At 34.1% G+C, this 24,646-nt stretch overlaps 1 protein-coding gene and 1 pseudogene across 2 annotated transcripts in view; one reads left to right on the top strand and one right to left on the bottom strand.

Annotated features, from left to right (window-relative positions):
* MAN1A2 (mannosidase alpha class 1A member 2) overlaps positions 1-24,646 on the top strand; it is a 171,864-nt gene that overhangs the window by 53,646 nt on the left and 93,572 nt on the right. For both annotated transcript variants that reach the window (XM_069480793.1, XM_069480792.1), the window contains exon 5: positions 2,944-3,024. In XM_069480793.1, the coding sequence (XP_069336894.1) occupies positions 2,944-3,024 (81 nt within the window). The remainder of the gene's footprint in view (positions 1-2,943; positions 3,025-24,646) is intronic.
* On the bottom strand, positions 9,016-9,526 carry LOC138389136 (coatomer subunit zeta-1 pseudogene; annotated as a pseudogene).

Raw genomic sequence — 24,646 nt, 5'->3', positions numbered from 1 at the left:
ACCCATATTATTGTACTTTTCACTTGCTTTTATTTTATGTTTGCCTTCTTTACTTTAGATTAAATCATGTCTCTTTTTTCCTTTTCTAGTTTGACATTTATACTTTCCATTCATTTTGGAGTTATTCTTAAAGTTTTAATGTATGTACTCATCAAAATTTAAAATTAATCAATGTCTTTATCCTCCTGTGGCTTATAAGGACCTTAGAATACTGTTAACTTAGCTCACCTCCCTCTTGTCCTATGTGTGATCATTGTCTAGTTAGTCCCAATTTATATTTGAAACTTCCAAGTTAAGTAAGAGCTAAATAAATATATTTATTGAATGCTTCCTCTATAACAGTTTTCTAGATTCTGTGGATATAGTAATGAACAAAACAGAGACTTCTTTCTTTCTTGAGTTTATACTCTAGTGAAGGAGAAAAACAATAAACAAATATCCAGGTTACATATGGTATGTCAGGTGATGATAAGTGCTGTGGAGAGTAATAAAGAAGAGTAAGTAAGATTGGAGTAAGTAGTGGTGAGTATTGCTATTTTACATGGAGTGGCTTTCGAAGGACTCTTGGTTAAGTTGACATTTTTGAGCAGACACTCAAGGGAAGCCAGGTGGATATATGGCTCTCTCTTACTAGATATGATAGTTGAGAATTGGCCAGGCACGGTGGCTCACGCTTGTAATCCTAGCACTCTGGGAGGCAGAGGCGGGAGGATCGCTTGAGCTCAGGAGTTCAAGACCAGCCTGAGCAAGAGTGAAACCCTGTCTTACTTAAAAAAAAAAAAAAAAAAATATATATATATATATATATATATATGTATATCTGAGAATAGAATTAGAGGTTGATGATTATTTTCTCTCAAGCCTTTTAAAGGTACAGTTCTATTGTCTTTCCTGCTTCTTTTATGCTATTAAAAAGTGTACTATCAATCTAATTTTTAAAAGGTCTTCTATCTTTTTTCCCCTTGTTTTAGTATTTTCTTTTTCACTTTGTTGTTCTATAATCCATTACCATGTGTCTATGTGTTATTCTTTAAAGGACTCATAATGTTTCATCAATTTGAGGACTTATGTCTTCATCAATTTTAGAAAATTCTCAGTCACTATTCCTAACAGTAATGCCTCGCCTCCATTTCTCCTTGTGGCCCTCTAGAACTTCTCACATCTTCTGTCTTTCTAGTGAAGGAAGAAATGAATTTTACAAATAAAAATATATTATTACTTATCTGATTACTATATAATCAGATAAGTAATAAGTGTTAATTCGGGAAATAATGTAAGGAAGGGGTATTAGTGATGGAGGATTACTATTTTGGGTGGTCAAAAAAAATTTCTGATAAGGTGACATTTGTTCAGAGATTTGCAGAAAGTAATAGAGTGATTCATTTAGCTATGTGAAGGGAAAGGGGATAACAAGTTGTAAAGGCTGACACAAGAGTCTCGAGTTTGGCAATTCTGGGGACAGCAAGTAGGCCCATATATTAGTAGTTAAGTTAGTCAAAGGGATATTATTAGTAGGAGAGATGTCCAAGAGGTTGTAGGGGATTTGAGCATGTTGGCTTGTTTTACTCTGAATGTAATGGGAAGCCATTATGAGAGTTTGCACAGATTAATGACCTAAACTGACATAAGATTTAAAAGTCTCACTCTTAACTATAGTGTATTGAATGGAGCGTAGGGAGGAGGGTAAGGATGAAAGCCGGGAAACTGATTAGAAGGTTATTGTTACAATTTTGGTGAAGGCCCTCCCCCCTTCCCCTTCCCCTTCCTCCCAATATTAATTGAATGTCTGTTATGTGCCCTGCAGTATGTTATATGTTGGGAATATATGAAATAATACTAAGCACTTTGCTTTTGGGGGTGAGGTGGGTTAACTGTCATGTTATCAAAAAATCATGTATATTGTGAAAGTTCTATAATGGAGAAATATACTCGTGTTAGCAAATGATGTGTTCTGCCTGTGAATGCTGGAAAAACTTCAGAGTAATGCATTTTTTCTTTTAATTTTTATTAAAAATAAATAATAAATATTATTTTTATATTAGTTAATTGTATATATTTTGTGGATTCTTTGATCATGTTCTCTGCCACTTCTACTTTCCATATAATTTTTCTAGCAATATATATATATCTATGTCTAAATATAAACATATAAACTATAGTAATTTTATTAACATTTCTATATTTGTGCCACATTTTCTTCGGTTTGCCTTTTAATTTTGTTCATGATTTTTTTCTTACAGATAATTTGAATTTTAGGAAAATTCTAAGTCTATCATCAATTTGTTATCAAAATTATTGATTTTATGCTTACAAAAAGTACCTGCTTTTTAAAGGAAGTTTATATATTATCAGATTTTTTTCTACTTCTTTATTGTTTTCCACTTATTTCTAAATAATTTAGATTTCATTTTGATATATATGTGAAATGACTGTCCACATTAATTTCTCACTCAACATTATTAATTTAATAATCCATCATTACACCATGTTTTTGGTGCCTCCTTTAACAGTTATTAAGTTATTATGTATATGTGGAAAAATATTTAAAATTTATGAGGAGAAATAAAAGTAAAAATTATGCTGTAGTGATTACAACAGAAGGAAAGGAGCCATCAGCAGAGAGAGTGCTATTCAAGAATTCAAGAAGTAAAGGCTTTTGTGAGGAAGGGACAGGAGTCAACAGTGTTAAATCTCTTGATAATTTCACACTACTGTGTAAGGTACATGAAAATGGCTCATTGGTTTTGGCAGTTAGGAAGCTTGTGACAGTAACAGAGGAGTTTTAGTAATGTTACCAAACAAGAGGTGAGATAGCAGTTGCATAAGAAACGAGGGTGCAGAAAGTGGAAAAGCATTTTCTGTAGGGGATTTGTGAGAACAAATGAAGTATTAAAAATATTTTTGAAAACTATAAAGCATTATGTATATTCAATGTTTTCACAGAATTCAGAGGTATCTGTGTTTGAAGTCAACATTCGATTTATTGGAGGCCTACTTGCAGCATATTACCTTTCAGGAGAGGAGGTGAGCAAAATCAAGTAACGTGTTTGTTTTGGGAGGAGGGGTTATGAATGGAATTTAATAAAATGAAAGATTTTTCTAGCAACATATCATTTTTCAAAATTAAGTAATATTGAACTAATCTAAAAGTTTGATGAAAGAACTGGATGCTTTAGGCAGAACTATTCCTTGGGAATAATGACTTTTCCATTTTGAGAATCTCAGTACAATGTAAATTCACTTCACAGCTTTATATGCCCTACATCTCCTTTGCAAGAATGAATTTTCTCCAGGATTTTGCCACTGCAATTAATTGCATGGTCCAAACAAAGGTCCAAATAAGACCAAAATTAAAGAATGAATGGGAAGAATTAATACAGATCCTCCTAGACCAAAAATTAATTATTAAAACTTCCTGTTCAGAAATCAAATGCAGTTTATTGCTGTAAGAAATAATAACTAATTAATAAAAAATAAGAACTCTGAATTCTCTCTGGAAATCTTGATACAATACACATGGATACACTGGAGACCTAGGGTGATGGGGCACTGGGTGTAGGAAATTTCTTTTTACTTCTCAGAGGGCTAAAGGATGGGGTTGAAGAATGGGAGGAAAAGAAACTAAGGGAAGAGATTGTAAGTCATTTGTATTTCCTTTTTTGAGGAACTACTTCACCTGCATATATATTTTTTTCTTTAGAGAGAGAGTCTTGCTCTGTTGCCCAGCCTGGAGTGCAGTGGTGTGATCATAGTTCACTGCAACCTCGAACTCTTGGTCTTAAATGATCCTCCTGCCTCAGCCTCCCAAGTAGCTGAGATTATAGGCATGCACCACCACACCAGGCTAATTTTTAAATTTTTTTTGTAGAGACAGGGTCTTGTCATGTTGCCCAAGCTGGTCTCAAACTCTTGGCCTCAAGTGATTCTACCCTGCTTGGCCTCCCAAAGTGCTAGTATTACCTGTGTGAGCTACCATGCCTGGCTATTTGCCTGTATTTTTTAACTGGCTTGTTGGTCTAACTGATTTATAAGAGCACTTGGTAGATTTAAGGAAATTCATCTTTTGTTATATGTGTTGAAAAAATGTATTTTTATATCATCTTTGTTTTGTTCTTTTTTTAGGTAATGTTGAAGTAGTCATTTCTAGGATTTTTTTCCCCCCACCATTATGGCCTCTAGATTTTGGTTCTTAGAAAGCCTTACCTATGTCTGTGTTACTACTAAACAAAAATTCTCCTTTTTTTCTGGGTTTTTATGACTTTATATACTTTATATATTTAATTGTTTTATCAATACTTGTATACTTGTTTGTGTAAAGAGTGGCCTATCCATGCACTATTGTTTTAAGAAGAAATATGTTTGAAGATGCTGGTGTTTAATATATAATATTAGATAACATTTATCTTATTAATGTGTAGTTTTACTGTCAAATTTTATTATGTAACTTGGTTATACCTCCAACCTATGTTTCTATAGTCAGAACATTTCAGGTCACACTTAATAAAATAGAAAAAAAGTGATTTATACTCTGGCCAGGAGGTTTTCAAACTTCAGTGTGTATTAGAATCACATAGGGTGTTTTTTAAAAATGAATATTCCAAGCCCTGTTCACAAGACTGATTCAGTTGGTTTAGTGTGGAGACCAGTATTCCACATTTTTTGTCAAGTACTCCTTGTCAAAGGTGATTTCAGAAATGGTGTTTTGTATATTTTGAGAAACTCTGACCTAGCTCATGGGAATAAAATCATAGTAAATTAATTAATAGGATTCATTTCTTAGGTTTATTGAGGTAGTATTTACATAGAGTAAAATTCACCGATTTTTGTATGTAGTTCTATGAGTTTTGACAGTATTCTTGATAGTCTTGTAAATATCAGCACAATCAAGATATAGAAGAATTTTATCATCCTAGAAAATTTCCCTATGCCATTTTATAATCACCCTACTCCCTACTGCCTGCCCCTGATAACTATTGATCTGTTTTCTGTCTCTACAGTTAGGAATGCTAGCTTCTTTAACTTAGAATACTGCACTTGAGATTTATCCATGTATTAGTAGTTTATTCCTTTTATCCATGTTTTAGTAGTGGAGTATTACATTATAAAGATGTAACACATTTTATCCATTTACTAATGAGGTTTTCAGTTTGGGAGGTTATGAATAAATCTGCTATAAGCATTTGCTTATAGATTTCTGTGGGAAAATAAATTTTCATTTCTCTTGGGTAAATACATAGGAGAGGAATTTCTGGGTCAAAGGGTAAATGTATGGAATACACTGCCAGACTTTTTCCCATCATTTGCCTCCCATGGTGACCCATTCTCGGTACTGTGAGTTTATTATTTTTAACCATTCTAATAGATGTGTAGTGGTATCTCATTGTGGTTTTATTTTGCATTTGCGTGATGACAAATGATTTTGAGTACCTTTTCATGTGCCTTTTGTCATCTGTATATCTTTTTTGGTGAATTATCTGTTCAGCTCTTCTGCCCATTTAAAAATTTTTTTCTTCTTATTAAATTTTTATAGTTCTTTGTATATTTTTGGCATGAGTGTTTTATAACCTATCTGTTTTCAAGTATTTTCTTTCTGTCTGGCTTGTCTTTTCAGTGACTTAGTATCTTTTGAAGAACTGAAGTTGTTTACATCTTGAAGAAGTACAGTTTTATCTTTTATGGTTCATGCTTTTGGTATTTAAGAAATATTTGCCTAACCCAAGGTCACAAAGATTATCTCTTACGTTTTCTTCCACAAGTTTTATAGTTTTACTTTACTTTTACTTTTAAGTCTATAATCTATATTTAGTTAAATTGTATATATGCTGTGAGGTGTAAATTGAGATTCATTTCTTTCCACACTATCCTTGCTTTGATTTTGCACCTTTGTTGAAAATCAATTGATTATATATGTGTGGGTCTACCATGGGACACTCTGTTTTGTTCTCTTGATTTATATGTCTTTCTTTTTGCCACTGGCACATTGTGTTCATTACTATGGCTTATGGAAAGTCTTGAACTCAGATTGTGTGACTCCTCCAACTTTGTTCCTTTTCAAAATTGTTTTGGCTATTTTAGTTAACTTTTCCTTTTTGTTTAAATTTTAGAATCAGCTTGCTTATTTCTACAAAGTAATCTGGAATTTTGAATGAGATTATAAATTTAGAGAGACTTGACATATTAATTATATTGAGTGTTCTAATCCATGAAAGTGGTATGTATCTCCATTTATTTAGTCTTTATTTACTTTTTTCCATTGATGTTTCTAGATTTTAGCATACAGATCTTACACATATTTTGATAGATTTATACCTAGTTCACATTTTTGGTTGTTCTGTATTTTTTATTTTAATTTCCAATTGTTCATTGCCAGTAAATATATATACAATTGATTTTTTAAAAAAATTTTCAATAAGTCTGGTGTGGTGGCTCACGCCTATAATCCTAGCACTGGGAGGCTGAGGCAGGAGGATCGCTTGAGGCCTGGAGTTTGAGCTATGACAACTCCACTGCGCTCTATCCCAGGCAACAGAGTGAGGCCCTATCTCAAAAAACAAACAACAAAAAATAAAAATCTTTTAATAAAGACTCAAATTCTCAGCTGGCTCAGAATATTTTGTTTTTCTCTAGATAACTTCCTGATATTATCATTTAAAAAAGTAAAATGTATATAATAAAATTTACCATTTTAACCATTTTAAGCGTACAGTTCAGTAGCATTAAAAACATTTGCATTTTGTGCAATATGTAATTGATTTTTATATTGACTTTCTACCCTGAGATTTTCCTAACTTCATTAATTTATTCTAGTAGCTTTTAAGTAGATTTTAATAAATTCTTTGGAATTTTCTTTATAAACAATTGTGTCATTAGTAAATAGAGATGAATTTTATTTTTCTGTATAGAGAACAGTTTTATTTGCGTAGTTCTTTTATTTCTTTTTCTTGCCATACTGCATTGCCTAGGACTTGCACTACAAAGTTGAATAGGAGAGGGGAGAGTGGACATTCTTGCCTGGTTTCTGATCTTAAGGGAAAAGCACTTCAGATTTTCACCATTAAACATAATGTTAGCTATAAGTTTTTTTGTAAATGCTCTTTATCCTCTTGAGGGAAGTTCCCTTCTATTTGTAGTTTGCGGAGAGTTTCTATCATGATTGGATGTTCGATGTTGTCATATGTTTTTGTGGCATGCCATAAGGTGATTATATAATATGTTTCTTCTTTAGTCTGTTCATATAGTGAACTATATTGGTTGATTTTTTGAACGTCAAACCACCTTTGCATTCTTGGGAAGACACCTACTTTATCATGCTGTATTTATCTTTTTTTATATATTGCTGGATTTGACTTGATAATACATTGTTGAGAATTTTTTGCATCTATGTTCATGTGAGATATTTATTGATCTATTGTTTTAACACCTTTATGTGTGTGTGTTTTGCTTGAAAGTAATGTTTAATCTCATAAAAAGAGCTGGAAAATGTTTTCTTTTTCTTCTGGAGAAGTTTGTATATAATTGATGTTATTTCTTCTTTGACTTTTTGATAGAATTCCCCAGTGAAACGACTTGGGTTTGGAGGTTTGTTTTTTTCTTCTCAAGTTTTAAAAGTATGCATTCAATTTTTGTGGTAGATATAGTATTGTTCAGGTTATTTCTTCTTCTTTCTTCGGTTTTTTTTTTTTTTTTTTTTTAAAGAAACTTGTTTATTCCTCTTTTCACAGAGTAGTATATGAAGGGGATTATCTCCTGACTCTATATATCTCTTATATGAAAATGCCTTCTCAGATGTGCCTGGTTACCCCATTTCAGTGTTGGAGAATTGGCAGTTAATGAGTGGGGCAGCTCAGGAGGTTTTTTTTAAGACATTTTTCTGGGGAGGAAGTTTTGAGTCAAGTGGAAAGATGAGAGACTCAAGAGTGGGTGTTCTGTCTTCCTAGGGAAATCTAAATCCTAAAGGTTTTATCAAGAAAGGCACCTCTTTCAGTGACCTTAGGAGGAAAATAGCCCAGACTTACTGCTTGTATGTGTGGCTGAGGCAGAGAGAGGATAGGGTTAAGCAGCAGATTGCAGACTCAAGGCAGAGAAGTGAAATGCCACGTGGGAGAGCTGAGGGGTCTGAAAAAGCCCAGAGGCCCAAGTCATAAATTCCACCCCTTGCTCAGTTATGAGCAGAAGCTCTTCTTCCGGAGACTAGAATGGAATTTTAGTTATAGGGACTAGCTTTGCTCTAGGGCACAGAGAGGACAAATCAGGCAAAGATCCCACAGGTAGCAAAGGTGGAGAGTTAAAGTAGCAGACCAAGAGATGGGTACTCCCATAGTGAACACTTACAGACCACAGCAGTTTTGAAGCTATATGTCAGTATCCCAGTAGAGAATGAAGCTGTGACTGAAATACAGAGTTTTGTTAAGTCCTATCTGATAAAATTTAAATCACTTTTTCTTCTACTTTGTCCCCTCCCTATGAGCTGTTCCCAATCTCTTTTCTAAGATGGAGGATGGGGCAGTGAGATGGAGTGGGAGAAAATGCTGAGGCCAGTAAGTGGGCCTGCAGCTGAGATTGGATATATCCCTACTCGCCCCCACAATTCTATACAAAAGAATTCTCTCATTCCCTTCATCTCCTTGCTGGACATATGGGCTGTTGGGCTGAAAGCTGGGGAGGGCCAAACGGAGGAAAACACTCAGCACATTCTTTCTCTCCTGATTTTATCTGAAGTGTAGCTATAGCAAAAGGAGAAAATATGGAGGTAGGAGAGTATGGGAGCATAATCCAGTCTGTAAGAGAAGAGGGTGCTTCACTTGCTCTGGGAGCTTATTCCCAGAACTGCAGCAAGAGTGAGAAAAATTGGGACGCATGTAGGGAAGTTTAGGAGGTGAGGGAAAACCATAGCCATGATGGAGCTTTAAGGATTTCTTGTGGTGCTCAAGAGTATCATTTGGGAGACTGGCTGAGAAGTGACCCCAGACACATGGATTTTTTGAAAGGCATGAGGGCCCAGGAACAGTGGGATCTTCACTGAAGGAGTGACTGCTTGATCTGTTCTTTGTAGCACCTGAGACACAGCCTACTCTCTAAGGAGGACATCCTCAGCCCTCAGTGCCATCCAGGGTGCCACTTGCTGGCAATTGCTCTCTAGTATCCCTCCATCTATACTTTATCTGTAGCCAAGAAGAGCCCCTCTGTTTTCTCTAGCAGAGCTTGCTTTTCTATGTTTTCCCTCACCATATGGCTCCATGAGTTCAAAAGGCAGTGCAGAATGTTATAAGAATGTTATGAGTCTGCCAATCACATAGAAATAGAGATCTATGCTGCTTTTGTGTACCATTGTGAGGCCTTCCAAGGGGACAATTTCACTGTCAGTCTTCTAGGTTTTGTTGAAAATGTTCTTCTCATAGGCCTTTTGCTCCTTGACACTGGGGTAGTTGTCATCATAGTACCTGGCAAAAATGTTGATCTCCATCATTTTCAGAATCGGGATGGTTTTGACAGTATTAAATGAGGGTTCCAAAATCAGTGTTTCCATTGTGCCTTGCAGCTGGTGCTGACATGGAGCAAGGTTATTTCTTCTCAGGTGACTTTTATGGTTCGTGTTGTCAGGGAATTTGTTTCTTCTCAGTTCTACTTTGTGGACTTAAATGTGTATGTAATGTTCCCATGTTATTATTTTGATATCTGTAGGATCTTTAGTGATGTCTGCTATTTCATTTTTCTTTTTTTGTAAGTCTGGCTGTAGGTCCATAGACATCATTGATCTTTTCAAATAAATTGTTTATGGTTCTGTTCATTCTCTTTTTTTGTGCATTTAATGTTATTAATTTCTGCTTTTATCTTTATTTACTTCTGCTTGCTTTAGGGTTAATTTGCTCTTCTTTTTCTAGCTTCTTAAAGTTGGAACTTAGATCATTAATATTGACACCTTTCCTTTTTTCTTCTATAGGTATTAATATTATAAATTTGCTTCTTAGCCCTTCTTTAGCTACATCCCATGAATTTTGATATGTTTACATTTTCTTTAATCTGCATATTTTCTCATTTCTCTTCTTTCTCTTTGATTCCTGGGTTATTTAGAAATGTGTTGTTTAATTTCCAAATACTTGAGAATTTTCCAGATGGCTTTCTATTATTGATTTCTAGTTTAATTGTTTTATGGGCAGGGAATAGGGAACACATCTATTGGATTTGTTGACATTTGTTTCCTGGGCCAGAATATGGTGTATCTTAAAAATAATGTATGCTTGAAAAGAACGTGTTTTCTGTTGTGGTTGGGTTTAAATATCAATTAGGTAAAGCTAGTTAATAGTGTTACTCAGATCTTCTTTAACTTTACTAATTTTATGTCGAATACTAGGTATCTTGAAAACGCCAGCTGTAATTATGAGTTTGTCTGTTTCTCCTGTCAGTTTATGCTGCTTGCATTTTGGAGCTCTGTTCTTAGGTGGGTACACATTTAGGATTGTTATATCTTTTTGGTGAATTAACCCTTTTATTGTTTTTATTTTTTAGTTTTTCTCTTTGTCACTGGTCATGTTCTCTGTTCCCAAGTCTAGTTTGCTACTAATATAGTTGTTGTGGCTTTCTTTAGGGTATTTTTATATTTAGTTTCCTGTAGACAGATTTGATAGTCTTTGTAATTTGTGTGTTTAGAACATTTACATTCAGTGTAACTATTGATATAGTTGTATTGAAATTTACCATACATTGTTAGTTATCTTCTGTTTATCCCATCTGGCTAATCATTTTCTTTTTCTTTTTTTTGTAACTATTTTTGTATTATTTTTTGTGATGCTATTTATCTCTATAATTGACTTATTTATGTTAATATTTAAATATTTTTTAATGGTTGTTCTTTATTAACTATGTCTTTAATTAATTTTGGTCTACTGTCAGTATTATACCACTTCACTTATAAGAACTATATAACACTATACTCCTAATTCTTTTTTCTCCTTTCATATTATTATAGATTTCAGTTTTACGCTACAAATCTATGGTACATTGCTACTACTTTTTACTTCAGATGATTGATTATCATTTAGAGCTATTAAAAATAAGAAAAAAAGTTTTTTTGTTTTTCTTCATTTTAGTCATTTTCATTGGTCTTTTTTTCTTTTTGCAGGTTCAGGTTTCCGTCTAGTATTTTATTCTTTTGTGCGTAGAGCTTAACATTTTTAATAGTATAGGTCTGTTGCTAGTGAGTTCTTTCAGTCAGTTTTTATTAGTCTGAAAAGTCGTCTTCTTTTTTGGAAGATTTTTTTGGGAGGAATAAAATTTAGGTTAATTTTTCCTTTCAACATTTTAAAAATGTCACTGCATATCATATAGTTTGCATAAAATGATGAGAAATCTGCTTTAATTCTTTGTTCCTCTGTATGTAATACATGTTTTTTCCCTTTGGCTGCCTTTAAAACTTTTTGTTCATATTTTGTTTTATATGAAGAGTCTTAGTGGTTTTACTTTTCTTTTTTGTGATGGGGTAGGATTTATTTATCTTGCTTGAGGTTCTCTGAGCTTCTTGGAACTGTGGGTTGATATCCTCAATTACTTAAAAAAACTTCTCAGTCATTATCTTTTTAAATACAGTTGCTCCTTATCTTATGATGGGGTTGTGTCCTGATCAACCCATTGTAAGTTGAAAATATCGTTAAGTTGAAAATGTGTTTATAACACCTAACCTACTGAAGATTACGTTAATAGCTTGGCCTATCCTATTTCTTCCTGATTGAGCCAAGCTGAATGTTGTGGCACATGCCTGTAGTCCCAGCCACTTGGGAGACTGAGGCAGGAGGATCCCTCAGGCCCAGGAGTTTGAGGTTGCTGTGAGCTGAATGATGTCAGGCACCTTTATTCATTCTCTGATGCTCTTCTTTTCTTTAAGTAGATCAGAGTTTATGACTGTATTATTTTCCTTCTCTCTGAAAACTTTTTTTTTTTTCCTTCACAATTCTTGCAAGGCAGGCCTCCTGACAAAAAATTTCCTCAATTTTTGTTTGTCTGAGAAAGTCTTTATTTCTCCCTCACTTTTGATGGATAATTTCACAGGGTACAGAATTTTAGCGTTTTTATTTTTTTCTCTCAACACTTTAAATATTTTACCCCATTATCTTTTTTTTTTTTTTTTTGCATGGTTTCTGAGAAATTGGATGTAATTGTTATCTTTGCTTTCTATAGTTAGGTGTTTTTTTCCCTCTGGCTGCTTTTGGTATTTTTTTTTTTATTTTAGATTTTCCACATTTTTAATATGATAGGCCTAGGTATTGTTTTTATGGCATTTATCCTGCTTGTTGTTCTCTTCCTGGATCTGTAATTTGATGTCTGACCTAAATTTGGGGAAAATTCTCAGTTATTGTTTCACATATTTCTTTTGTTTCTCTTTTCTCTCCCTCTAGTTTGTTTACCCATTACATGTATTTGAACTTTTGTAATTGTCCAACAGTTGTTGGATATTTTGTTCTTTTTTTTCTGTTTGCTTCTCAGTGTTGGAGGTTTCTGTTAAGAAATTCTCAAGTTTAGAGATTCTTTTCTCAGCTATGTCCAGTCTACCTAGCCTATCAAAGGTATTCTCCATTCTATTACAGTGTTTTTGATCTCTAGCTTTTGGTTCTTAGAATTTCCATCTCTGCTTACATTGACCATCTGTTTTTGCATGCTGTCTACTTTATCTCTCCCCCCGCCCCGCCCTTAGCGTATTAATCATAGTTTTTTTAAATTACCAGTCTGATAATTACAACATTCTTGGCGTATCTGAGTCTGGTTCTGATGCTTGTTCTGTCTCTTCAAACTGTTTTTTGTCTTTTAATATGTCATGTAAATTCTTCTCAATAGCTGGACAATGATGTACAGGGTAAAAGAAACTGCTGGAAATAGGCCTTTAGTAATGTGATAGGGTTTGGGGAACTTTTCTGTAGTGCTATGATTAGATTAAGTCTCAGTCTTCTAGTGAGCCTGTGTCCCTGGGCTATGAACTTCACGTGTTTCTTAGTATCTCACAACACCCTTAGGTGGGACAGGGTGGCTAAAGTTGGCCGGAGTTGGGCATTTCCCTCGTCCCACGTGGAAGGTTGAGGGGGCTGGAGTTTGATATTTCCCTTCCCCCAGGTCAGTTAGGCTCTGATAAAATGCCAACAGGTTAGGCTCTGGTTAACTGGTTTCTTCTGAGGGCAGACCTTCTTAAGATTAGACTGTTCTGGTGTATTTCAGAATGTTTCCTTTTCTCCTCCTCTCATCAGAAGCATGATGAAATTTTCTGTGATATTCACTGTGAGAACCAGGTAGAACTCTAAGAGGTAAGACCTAATTAGAAAAGTATGAGGTCCCCCATGGCTACTTTCCTCTGGAGTTTTTAACTCTCAGAATTGTCCACAATTCATTAATTGTAGTTCAGGTTTCCCTGCTCAGATGTTGGTTTTTGCAGAGGTTTCATTTTGTGAGTTTCTACTCCAGTAAGTTGTGATTCTTTGTGTTTTCCTGTCTGTCTCTCTAGTTTTGGGGACAGTGCTTTGCCCTGTGACCTCATTTCTCTTACCAACTTAAGAGTTGCTTTTTTAGTTTGTTCAGCTTTTTATTTGTTAGGATGGCATGGTGATTTCCAGAATTCTTGCATGTTGGACCAGAATGCAGAAGTCTCAGTCCTTTTTTTTTTTTTCTCCCGTGTTTTAGTTCAGGTAATTTGTATATACCTATCTTTAAGTTCATTGATTTTTTTTTTTCTTGTCAGCTGTGTGTAGTGTAATTGTGAGCCTGTTGAAGGTATTCTTCATCTCTGTTATTTTGCTTAGCTTAGTTTTGTTTTAGTTTCTAGCACTTATTTAACTCTTATGGTTTCCATTTGTAAAATTCCTCATGCCTTCGTGCATCTTTTCCACCTTATCCACTAGGTCTTTTAATGTATTTATTATAGTCACTTTAAATTCTCTGTCTGGTTGTTTCAACCTTTGCAAGTCTGGTTTTGTCAATTTCTTTGTTTCTAGACAGTGGATAGTTTCTCTTTCTTGTATGTTTCATGATGTTTGATTGAATGACAGGTATCATTTATGGAACAGTAAAGTGTGAGGTGAATAATATTTTATCTGAAATGGCATTCCTCTACTGTTAGTGTTGGGGTTAAGTCACTTTAGTCAGGAGTTGAGCTGGATTTGAGTTTTTCATTGCCAAGATTGTCTTCAGAGGCTTCAGATTACTCTAACATTACCTTGTAATTAGAGTGTGCCTGGTTTACAGGAAAATTTTTCTTAATGGTCCTGCTCTACCATTTACTTTAGTTATTCCTTGTATTTCTTTTCCTTAGAAGGGATCTTTCTTTATTACATCCTTGCCTCTCCCCCAGCCAGAGACTATTGTTACCTGTTACTCCATACTTCCTTTTCTGACTTCCTTATGTGATAGAATTTTACTGACCAATTTACTTTTCTACATGATCATTTTATTTCAAAAGCTCTGATCCATACCTATTTGTTTTGGAATTTAACAGTGAATCCCTCATATGTGCTAAAAAATAAATACAACACAGACAAATAATTAGAATATAACATTATTCTGATACTGGATTTACAACAAACTCTTCTATTTCATATAAGCCAGAAAATTAACTGTAATATATAATATGACAAAGTGCCTTTGTTGTGTTACGTAAATATGCAACTAGAATAAAGAACATTTTACATGCATTCTGTTTTTTTGGTATAGGGAACCATATGAGGATTATATGCCATCCTGAAAAAATATTCCTCTCTCCTTTTGATTTATTAATATCATAAATGTGAGGCTTTATCATTTTATTTTCTCAGAACAAGGCTATTTATATTAAATATTCACAAGGTAAAAAATCTTGATGATTTATTATATTTACTTGATGCTAGCCTCAAATATATGGCATTTCTTTTACAAGATTGTCTCTTTTCATTTTTTTAATGGTTATTAAAGTGGCATTCCTTCCTGAGTAAGATTGTAATATAATTTATGTGGATAACAGCACCTGAGAACTGTCAGATAAAATAGAGAAATGGTAATGTGGAGTTTAATACATATTCACAGATAATGAAAACAAAATAAAATAAAGCAGCAAATTCTTCTTCTTCTTTTTTTCTACCAAAACACAAATGTACTCTATTGCCTATAGGTAAGAACTTCCTGAATAAGTTCAGGGATACTTTATAAGACAAATAGAGAAGTCTTATTAAACCTAAAGTTCTTTAAGTAAATGAGAAAGTTCAGGGATATTTTATAAGACAAATAGAGAAGCCTTATTAAACGTAAAGTTCTTTAAGTAAAGTTATAAGTAATAAAAAAAGACTTGTTAGAATGTTATTTTTTCCTAGTTTAAATATCAGACATTATTATACTTATTGCATTAATCCTAACATTATTTTTGGAAAACCTGATTTTGCTCTAGAAATTGCTCCTGTTTCCTTTGAAAATTTGACCTCTTCGTTGTCTACAGATGTGCTGGTAATTGGGCAAAACATTCCACTAAGCTTTGCTGATACAGAAATATTTCTAAGTACACTCTCCAACATTTTCCTCTTAAATGTACATTCATGTATGTTCGAAGTCACAATGCTAATAAATTACAACTCATAGTTGATACTTACGGTTATGATTATATTGATTTGATGAATCAGATGATGAGTTTGGAGCTACCACAGGAGCTAGAAATTTAGGAGTAAAACCTAGGACAAGAGGGAGCTACAGAGGAGAAGCCCTCAATTCTGCATATAACTGTGCCCATTTTTCTGGCTGAGCCTTGAACTGTGCATAAGTGGAGCAAACACCAAGCAACCTAGCTGTCCTGAAGGTATCCAGCCGCTGCCTAATAAAGGGGGAGCCAGAGTTGGATTTTGAGTTGAGCCAAGCTAAGTGCTTTTTAATACAAAAAACGAGCACCCCTCAGAGAATATAACAGAATCGGTAGGCTTCAAACATACCATTCACAGTGACTAGGATACAATGCAAAATACTCAGTGTACGAAAAAATGGAAAATGTGATCCATACATTTAAAAAAAGTAATCAATTGGTGACCTGTTCTGAGCTAGCTCAGATATTAAAATTAGTTGACAAAGATTTCAAAGCAACTATTATAACTATGCCCAGTGACATAAAGGAAATTATTTCTGAATGGACCTAATAGATGAAAATCTTAGCAGAAATGAAATCTATGAAAAAAACAACATGGAAGTTCTAGAATGAAAAATACATAGGAGTCATAAATAGGGGAGCCTCCCTTCCAAAAGAAAAATATAGTATCTATAATAAAAAATTCATTGTGTTGATTGTTGTCATTGGAAGTAGTAAGAATTAGTAAACTTGAAAATTAAATTATCCATTGTGAAGAAAAGAGAATAAAATACTTAAACAAATATGAACAGAGCTTCAGAAACTTATGGGACAGTATTTTAAAAATTTAACATGCATTTAATTATAGTCCCAAATGGAGACAGCAAATAGAAAAAATATTTTAAGAAATAATGGCCATAACCACCAATAAATTGGAATTCTAGAATATTTAAATAAAACAAAAAACAGAAAGGAAGGAATAGAGGAACAACATCACCAACAGAAAACAATAAAGGTGACAAAACAAAAAATATCATATCTATATACAGTAATATCATTACATTTGTTGGGTTTTTTTGTTCTGTCAACCAGGCTAGACTGCAGTGGCTTCATCATAGCTCACTGCAACCTCAAACTCCTAGGCTCAAGTGATCCTCCTGCCTTAGCCTCCTTAAGTAGCTGGAACTACAGCACACGCCACCACGCCCAACTAATGTTTTCTATATTTTGTTGACATGGGGTCTTGCTCTTTCTCAGGCTAGACTTGAAATCCTAGCCTCAAGCAATCCTCTCCCCTTGCTGAAAGTGCTGGGATTATAGGGGTGAACCACTGCACCCGGCCAATATCATTAAATTTTAATGGGACTAAACACTCTAAGTCAAAGGCAAAAACAGTCAAAATGAGCATAAAAAGGAAGATCTAACTATGCACTAAGAGACCCACATTATATAGAGAGGTTGAAAGCAAATGGATGGAATAAAAGATACATAATATGTAAACAGTAAGCACGGAAAGGCTGGAATGATTGCACTAGTATCAGATAAAGTAGACTTGAGGATAAAAATGTTACCAGAGATAAGAGGGACATTTCATAATGATAATAAGATCAATTCATTAGGAAGACATACAGTCATAACATTAAACATAAACATAAATGTGTACCCAACCAATAACAGAGTTTTGAAATGTATGAATCAAAAATGGACAGAATTAAAAGGAGATCCCTTTTTAAAATTTTGAATTAAGAAGGCAATTCCACAAAGATTGTTGGATACTTCAACATTGCTCTGTTAGTAAATTGATAGAATAAGTAGACAAAAATCAGTACTGATGTAGAAGTCCTGAGTGACACTATCAACTATCTTAAATGGATTGATATTAACAGAATAATCTATTAATAATCAACTACAGAATATGCATTGTTTTCAAGTACACATGATATGCTTCCAAAGATTAGCCATATGCTGGACCATAAAACAAGTTTTATTCAATTTAAAGAGTTAGAAATAATACAGAGTATGTTCTTTGACCACCATGGAACTAAATTAGAAATCAATAATAGACATCAAGAAGAACTTCGAATATTTGAAAATTTAACAGCACACTTCTAAATAAAAGATATATTAAGTAAGTAATTGCAAGGGGAATTGAAAGTATTACGAAGTTGGTTCTTTGAAAATATCAACAAAATTCATAAATGCTTTTAGCTGAATTGATCATGAAAGAAGAAAGGGAAGACAGATTATCAATATTAAGAGCAAAAGATATTACCATTATGAGGCTATTATTGCAGATTTTATGACATTAGAAGCATTATAATGGAATATTGTGTGAAAATATTTGCAAACAAATTCAACAACTTAGGCCAAATAGACCAATTCTCTGCAAAATAATGTTACCAAAATTCACTCATGATAAAGCAAAAAGTATGAATAGCACCATTTGTAATATTAATTGAATTCATAATAAAAACTTGTGCCACAAAATTAACTCCAAGTTAAATGATTTTTTTGGTGAATTCTATCAAATAAGGAAGAAATACCATCAGTCTTCCACAAACTCTTTACGTAAACAGAGGAAATACTTTCCAATTCTTCTGAGGTCAGCATAACACTAAGATCATAGCCTGAAAAGACAATACAAAAAGAGAAAATTACAGATCAGTGTACCTTGTAAACACATTAGCAAAAACCCTGAACAAACTATGATTAAAGCATAGCGAGTAAGAATATAAAAATCGATAATATGTCATGGAAAAGTTGGTTTTATCCCAGGAAAGCAAGTTATTTTAACATTTGAAAAAGCAGTTAATATAATTTATCCAATTAATTAACAGAACAAAGAAGAAAAATCATATAATCATTGCAATTAATTCAGTAAAAGCATTCAACAAGATGCAGCAATACCCATTGGTGATTAAAATCTCTCAGCAAACTAGTACAGGTTGAATATCCCCAATCCCAAAATCCAAAATCCAAAATCCAAAATGCTCCAGAGTTAGCCCTGACATGCTCAAAGGAAATGCTCATTGGAGTATTTTGGATTTTGGATCAGGGATGCTTAACCAGTATAATGCAAATATTCCAAAATTCAAAAAAATCCCAAACCTGAAACACTTCTAGTCTCAAGCATTTTGGATGAGGGATACTCAACCTGTGTTAGAAGGTAATTATGTTTCATTTTGATAAGGGACACCTACTAAAACTCTACAGAAAACCATATGTTAATGATAAAATATTAAAATGTTTTATACTCAGGGATCGGTAATAAAGGAAGGAGGTCCATTCTCACTTATGTTTAACATTGTACTGAAGGTCCTAGCATTGTAATAAGCAAGGAAAAGACCTTGTATTAGTTTGGATAGCCTGGGGCTTTTTTTTTTTTTTTTTGGTAGATTCCTTAGGATTTTAAAGATACACAATCATGTTGTCTGCAAATAAGATAGTTTTACTTCTTTTCCTTCCTTTTTAAACTTTGTGTAGCCAGGAACACCATCACAGTACTGATTCATTGTGGTCATCACTGCACATACAGTGCAGTTTGCACTGACAGCCCCACCAGTACTAGATTCTGTCCTTAAAAATTTCTGGGAACTTTTCATAAAAGCTTCAAAACATAAACATTACATGTTTTCTATGGCTATATATTTATGTAATAGACGTATGGGCTGGAAAGCTGCACATTAAAGTCATGCTAATGTTGCTTCTGGGAAGAACAGAGTGGACTTCAACTTTTATCAGTTGTGTTTTATTTGAAGAGCAAAAGATCTGAATTAAATATGAACATGTTAATTTGGGGTAGAGGATATGTGGGTGTTGATTATATTATTCTCTATATTTTACTGAAATTTAAAAATGTTTCTAAATTAAAAAGTAACAGGATTATTTAGGAGGTGGGATAAAAGGATAAATTATTAAAAAAAAAATTTCTGGGAACTAGATGAACTTGACATCACCACTGGCTGAATCGATGAATGGATTCTTCACCAACTCTGGTTCCTAACTTCCCCTTTCAGCCTAATTTGGACACCCCTGAGTAGCAAACTAATGTAGTATTGCTTGCTATCTTAGTTGCAGAGGAGGCTTGGAAAAGTGATTATCTTGCATTTGCAGCTTCTTTAAGGTAAAAGATGGAATGAGGTTTCTACAGTCAGACAGATAGAATGACAGTTTCCATAAAAAGTAGACAGAGTACTTTCTAAAGAGGTCAGAAGCTGTAAAAGAGATCATCTGAGGGATCTATTCACTGTTCCCTAAGATTCTCCAGACTTTACACTTATATTACACCATATTACTGTGAAACTATTAATTTATACCACATCATTTTATTTCCCCATATGTTTACGAAACTGTATCATCATTTTCTACATTACTTTACATATAATAAAAATGCACCCACTTTAATGTATACTGTGTAAGTAAATGCATTGTTTGAATTTTAACAAATGTGTGAAAAGCTGTGGGAACACAAATGATACAACCTTTTTGAAAAATAATTTGGCAATGTCAAACATTTAAAATTTAAAATACTCTGACCCGGTAACCCACTTCTAGGAATCTGTTATCCAGAAGTAATAGAGTGAATACATAAGGGTATACTTAGATGTACTTAAGAGGATGTTTCATTGCAGTACTATTTGTAGTAGCAAATATTTGAACAAAGACCTGAATATTGATCCGTAGTGAGTGACTGAATGAATCGACACGTCTATTAATATAGACTACTGTGCAACTATAAAACTAAGTTGATATATTTTAACCAGGAAAAATATGGTTGATATATTAAGTGACAAAAGCAAGTTAGGACTGGTAGTTGTAACTTGGGGTGTGTGTGTCTCTGTGTGTGTTCTTTCAGTCAGCTACCCTTTGCGGTATTTTGGCCAAGAAATAACGGCAACTTAAACTAAAATGGGGTTGCAGAGAGGAGAGATATAAATGGTTTCAAGGGATTTGGGAGATAAATTCAAAAGGATTGGGTGATATTTTGGAGGGGGAAATGAGACAAGTAGTTGATCCTATCTCCCGGGTTTCTGGTTTTTGGTACTGGACTGATGGTGGGACAGTTATTACATAGTGAATATTTTAAGAATACTTGATTAGGGGAGGAAGATCATGAGTTCATTTTAAGTATTTCAAATTTGAGAGGACTTTGTTGCATTTAGGTGAAAATAGGTAGTAGAAAGATGTAATGGATCTGATGCTCAGTGGAGAAGTATTGACTAGATATATAAATTTGGTATCAGTGGCAGTGTAGCTGATAATTGAAATCAAACACATGTGAAATTGCCCAGGGAGACAATTTAAGATAAGAGAATAAATAGAGCCTTGAATCAGGTTTCAAGAAATACAACATTAAAGGCTAGGTAGAGAAGGATGAGCTAGTGAAGGAAGCAAGGATATTGTAGGATTATTCAACACAAGGGACTTTAAGGAGGAACCTGTCTATAATGACTGAAAATGTTATTGCTCAAATGTGTGGCTACTCCTTAGCAAGATCCATTTCAGTGAAATGAAGGGAACAGAAGCCATGTTGAATAGGTAGAGGAGTGCATGGAAAGGAGAGGAAATAGTTATGGTAAATTAGACAATTTTGTAAAAATTAGAAATGTTACTTGTGTTATTAACAGTCAGCAAAAGACAGAATAAAAATCCAGCTACTTAATTGTGTAGAAAAAAAGGGTAGGGAAATACATAAAAGTATTAACAGTGTTTGGTTCAAGATAAGAAAAACTTTATGATTTAAACATTTTTTCTTTTATTTTTCATTTTCCTGTTTTTTAAAAGAAGGGCATATTTTATAAATAATAACAAAATATACATTATTTGTTTATCAGAGATGTAGAAACCATCTAGTTATTTGAACACAGGGAATTTAACATAACAAGTTATAAACTAGGGACAAAATTGTTAACTAGGTAAACGCTAAAAAAAGTACTCTAAAGGTATCATGGAGGTGGCTCTTACAGGAAGCAGCTGAGGCTGAGGGAATATGAGAAAGAGGTTTTAATTACTAAAACTTAGAAACTTTGAGAAGAAAGGGCATGCAGAGCTGAAACTCAGACCTCTGATGAGGTGTGCTGGCAGGTTAGTGCTGGTGCTGATGTCTTTGGGCTGGGGTTTTGGGGGTGATGAAGCTGGTTTTGCAAGTACTGGAAAAACTGCAAAATGGATTCAGCCACTGCTACATGAAGGAACTTCTGTTGCTGCTGTTTCCGATGAAGGGTTAGGAAAACAATCCACTGTGGAGCCTGAGTGTCCTTGCACACTTTTGCTGGATGCACCAAGAATGCAACTCCTTAATTGCTCTTTACACAGGTCATCAGAGTTGTGTTTATAGAATGAGGTAATGTCTTACCCTGGACAAATAGGCTTGTTTTTCCTTACTGTAAAAGAAGTTTCCCAAGCTCAGTGTTCTTCTCCTCTAATGCAACACACTGTCTACAGGCATCATGGGCCTTGTGCATCATCACTGTGGGATTGGGATGGAGGGAGGGCATGTACAATCAATGCAAATGAACTTGAAGCTTTGGCTCCTACTTTGCCATAAATAATAAAGCCTTTTTATCGCTGTCCCAGTAATCTGTGTCTTCTGTCAACATTTATGAAACTGTGGCAGGCTGACTCGTTAGCTTATTTGTAGAATAAGATCTTAGATTTCATTATGAGTTTTATAATTATTATTTGCAGGCTCATTTTGAGTGGGAGGTATGTGTTAATGTATTTCTACCTCTCTATATTAACTGTTCTTTTGCAGGGACCTTTACTTGGTCCTACAGAACAGCTGTCTAGCCTTTAAGCATTCTGCTGCTCATGGTGATACTGAAAAACTCATCCAGAATGCAATATAGAGAGTCAAAGAGGAAATAAGAAGAATTGAGAGATGGAAAATAGTTGGAGAGGTTTCAAAGAGTATTTAGTATGAGTCTCAGATGAGTTTAATGGAGTAAATAATAAGCAATATTTGAAAAAAATATCAAGAATAATGAAGAAATATTAAAAGCCACCAAAGAGAAAGGGCTGATTGCCTACAAAAGAATGACAGCTGACAGCATAGTTCTCAGCAGCAATCGATGCCAGAAGACATTAGACAATATTTTTAAATTGCTGAGATAAAATAGCTGCCAACCCAGAATTTTATTTTAGCCAAACTATCATTCAAGAGGGAGGATATAAGATACAGGACAAAAAGGTATACACATAAATTAATCAAATATTTTGAGGAATTTAATTATTGGCTATACAAATTAAGATTAGATAATGCAAGATGTAGGAGTATGGGTGTGTATGTGGTCAAGAGCATGGACTTTGGAGCTGGACTGCCTGGGTTTAAATTCAGACTAACTACTTACTAGATGTATGGCTTTGGGAAATATTTTACTTATCCGTTTTAATCTCAGTTTCCTACTCTGTAAAATGGGGGTTACAATAATACTTATCTCACTGGATTGTTGTGAGGATTAAATGAATTAATATATGTGTTTGTCATTATCATCATGATTATTATCCCAACATATTTGTAAAACATATTAGTAAAAATATTAAAAAGTCCTTAAAACTCTTGTATGTCAACATCACATGTCTCAGGGAGGTAGAGTTGGTGTGGAAGAGGGAAGAGATAATTGACTTGTTTATTATAAATAACAAGTTAGTGGTACGTGTTAGTGGTAAGCCCCAAGGAGAAAAATAAAGCAGGAAAGGGGGATAAGAGGTTTTAAATTTCAAATAGTATGGTCAGGGAGTCTGTGCGGAGGTAACATTTGTGTAAAGACCTGAAGGAGATAAGGGAGAGAGAGGATACCTTTTGCAAGAACATTTAGTCAAAAGGAACAGCAAATGAAAAGACAGTGAAGGAGAGCATAACTGGCATTCTCAGAGGACAGCAAAAGAGGCTGGTGGAGTGCATGAGGGACAGAGTGCATGAAGAGGGGGTGAAGTCATAGAGGTAATGGAGATTCATCTCTTGTAAGGATTTTTAAGCCCCCTTTTAAGGACTGTGGCTTTTATCCTGTATGAGATAGGGAGCCATTTGAGAGTTCTAACCTCTTGACTTCTATTTAACATTCTCACATTGACTGCTAGGTTGAGAATAGGTTGCAAAAGTATTAGTATTAATAATTTAGATAATCTAATAAAACAAAAGCATACATAGATTCTAATACCCTTTCCCTCCTCAAGAATCTGTATTGGTTCTGTGTTATCCATTGTGTTACCTTAAGTTTCATTACTTATGCTTTAAAGCTCTTCATAGTCTTGCTACAATTGTATCTGTTTAATTCCATTTCTTCCAGTTTTTCCAGACCTAGGCTCAATTTCTTCCCTAATTCTTCTAAGCCTAGGACCAGTTTTAGCCTAGTTCCATTATCTGTATTTTTTTCTGATAAAAACAACTTGGAGATTTTACTTGATGGACACTGAATTCATGAAAGTTTTTTTTATAAATAAATGAAATGTTTTGAAAATCTTCATTTAAATACTATTAAGACTCTTAAACATGTAAATAATCAATTCACTTTCATCATTTTATCAGTCGAGGGTCCTAGTTGTAGAAAACAGCATCCATTTTAGATAGTGATTTATTATCAGAGGGTACTGACAAGCAGAATCTTTGGGAGGGCCAGGAAATGAGGTATTTTTGTTACACAGGTTGGAACCATGGAACCAGGAGAAATGCCCAAGCATACCATGTAGCTGATTCAGTACCAACTCCATTGCATTCACTGCCCACCTGGTTTTTATAAAGCCAGGGACCAGTCACTAGAACTTCCGTTAGAGATAACACAGAAAAATGAGATACCTCTATCACAGTGCTTATAAGACAAGCAGCTTTCCATCATGTGACCACTGCCTCTGCTCACTCACTGCTTCCTTCCAAAGATCTCATATCTATTTATACTTAGCAGTGCCTTGTCATATCTAGACCCTTAGTTGGAGTGGTGTCTGGGAAATGTTTTATGTAGGTTTCTATTCTCTGCAATAAATGAAAGTATGTTGAAAGAGGATTTGAATGGTTTTTGAGTATCTGCCACATTCATAATAAAAAAATGAAAAACGTATCAATGGAGTATCTTTTTCAAATATCAGATTGGTAGCAAT

This window comes from Eulemur rufifrons, chromosome 8 (assembly GCF_041146395.1).
Source record: "Eulemur rufifrons isolate Redbay chromosome 8, OSU_ERuf_1, whole genome shotgun sequence".
NCBI lineage: Eukaryota > Metazoa > Chordata > Mammalia > Primates > Lemuridae > Eulemur > Eulemur rufifrons.
The sequence above is the reverse complement of the archived record's forward strand: the minus strand, read 5'-3'. Positions and strand labels throughout refer to the sequence as shown.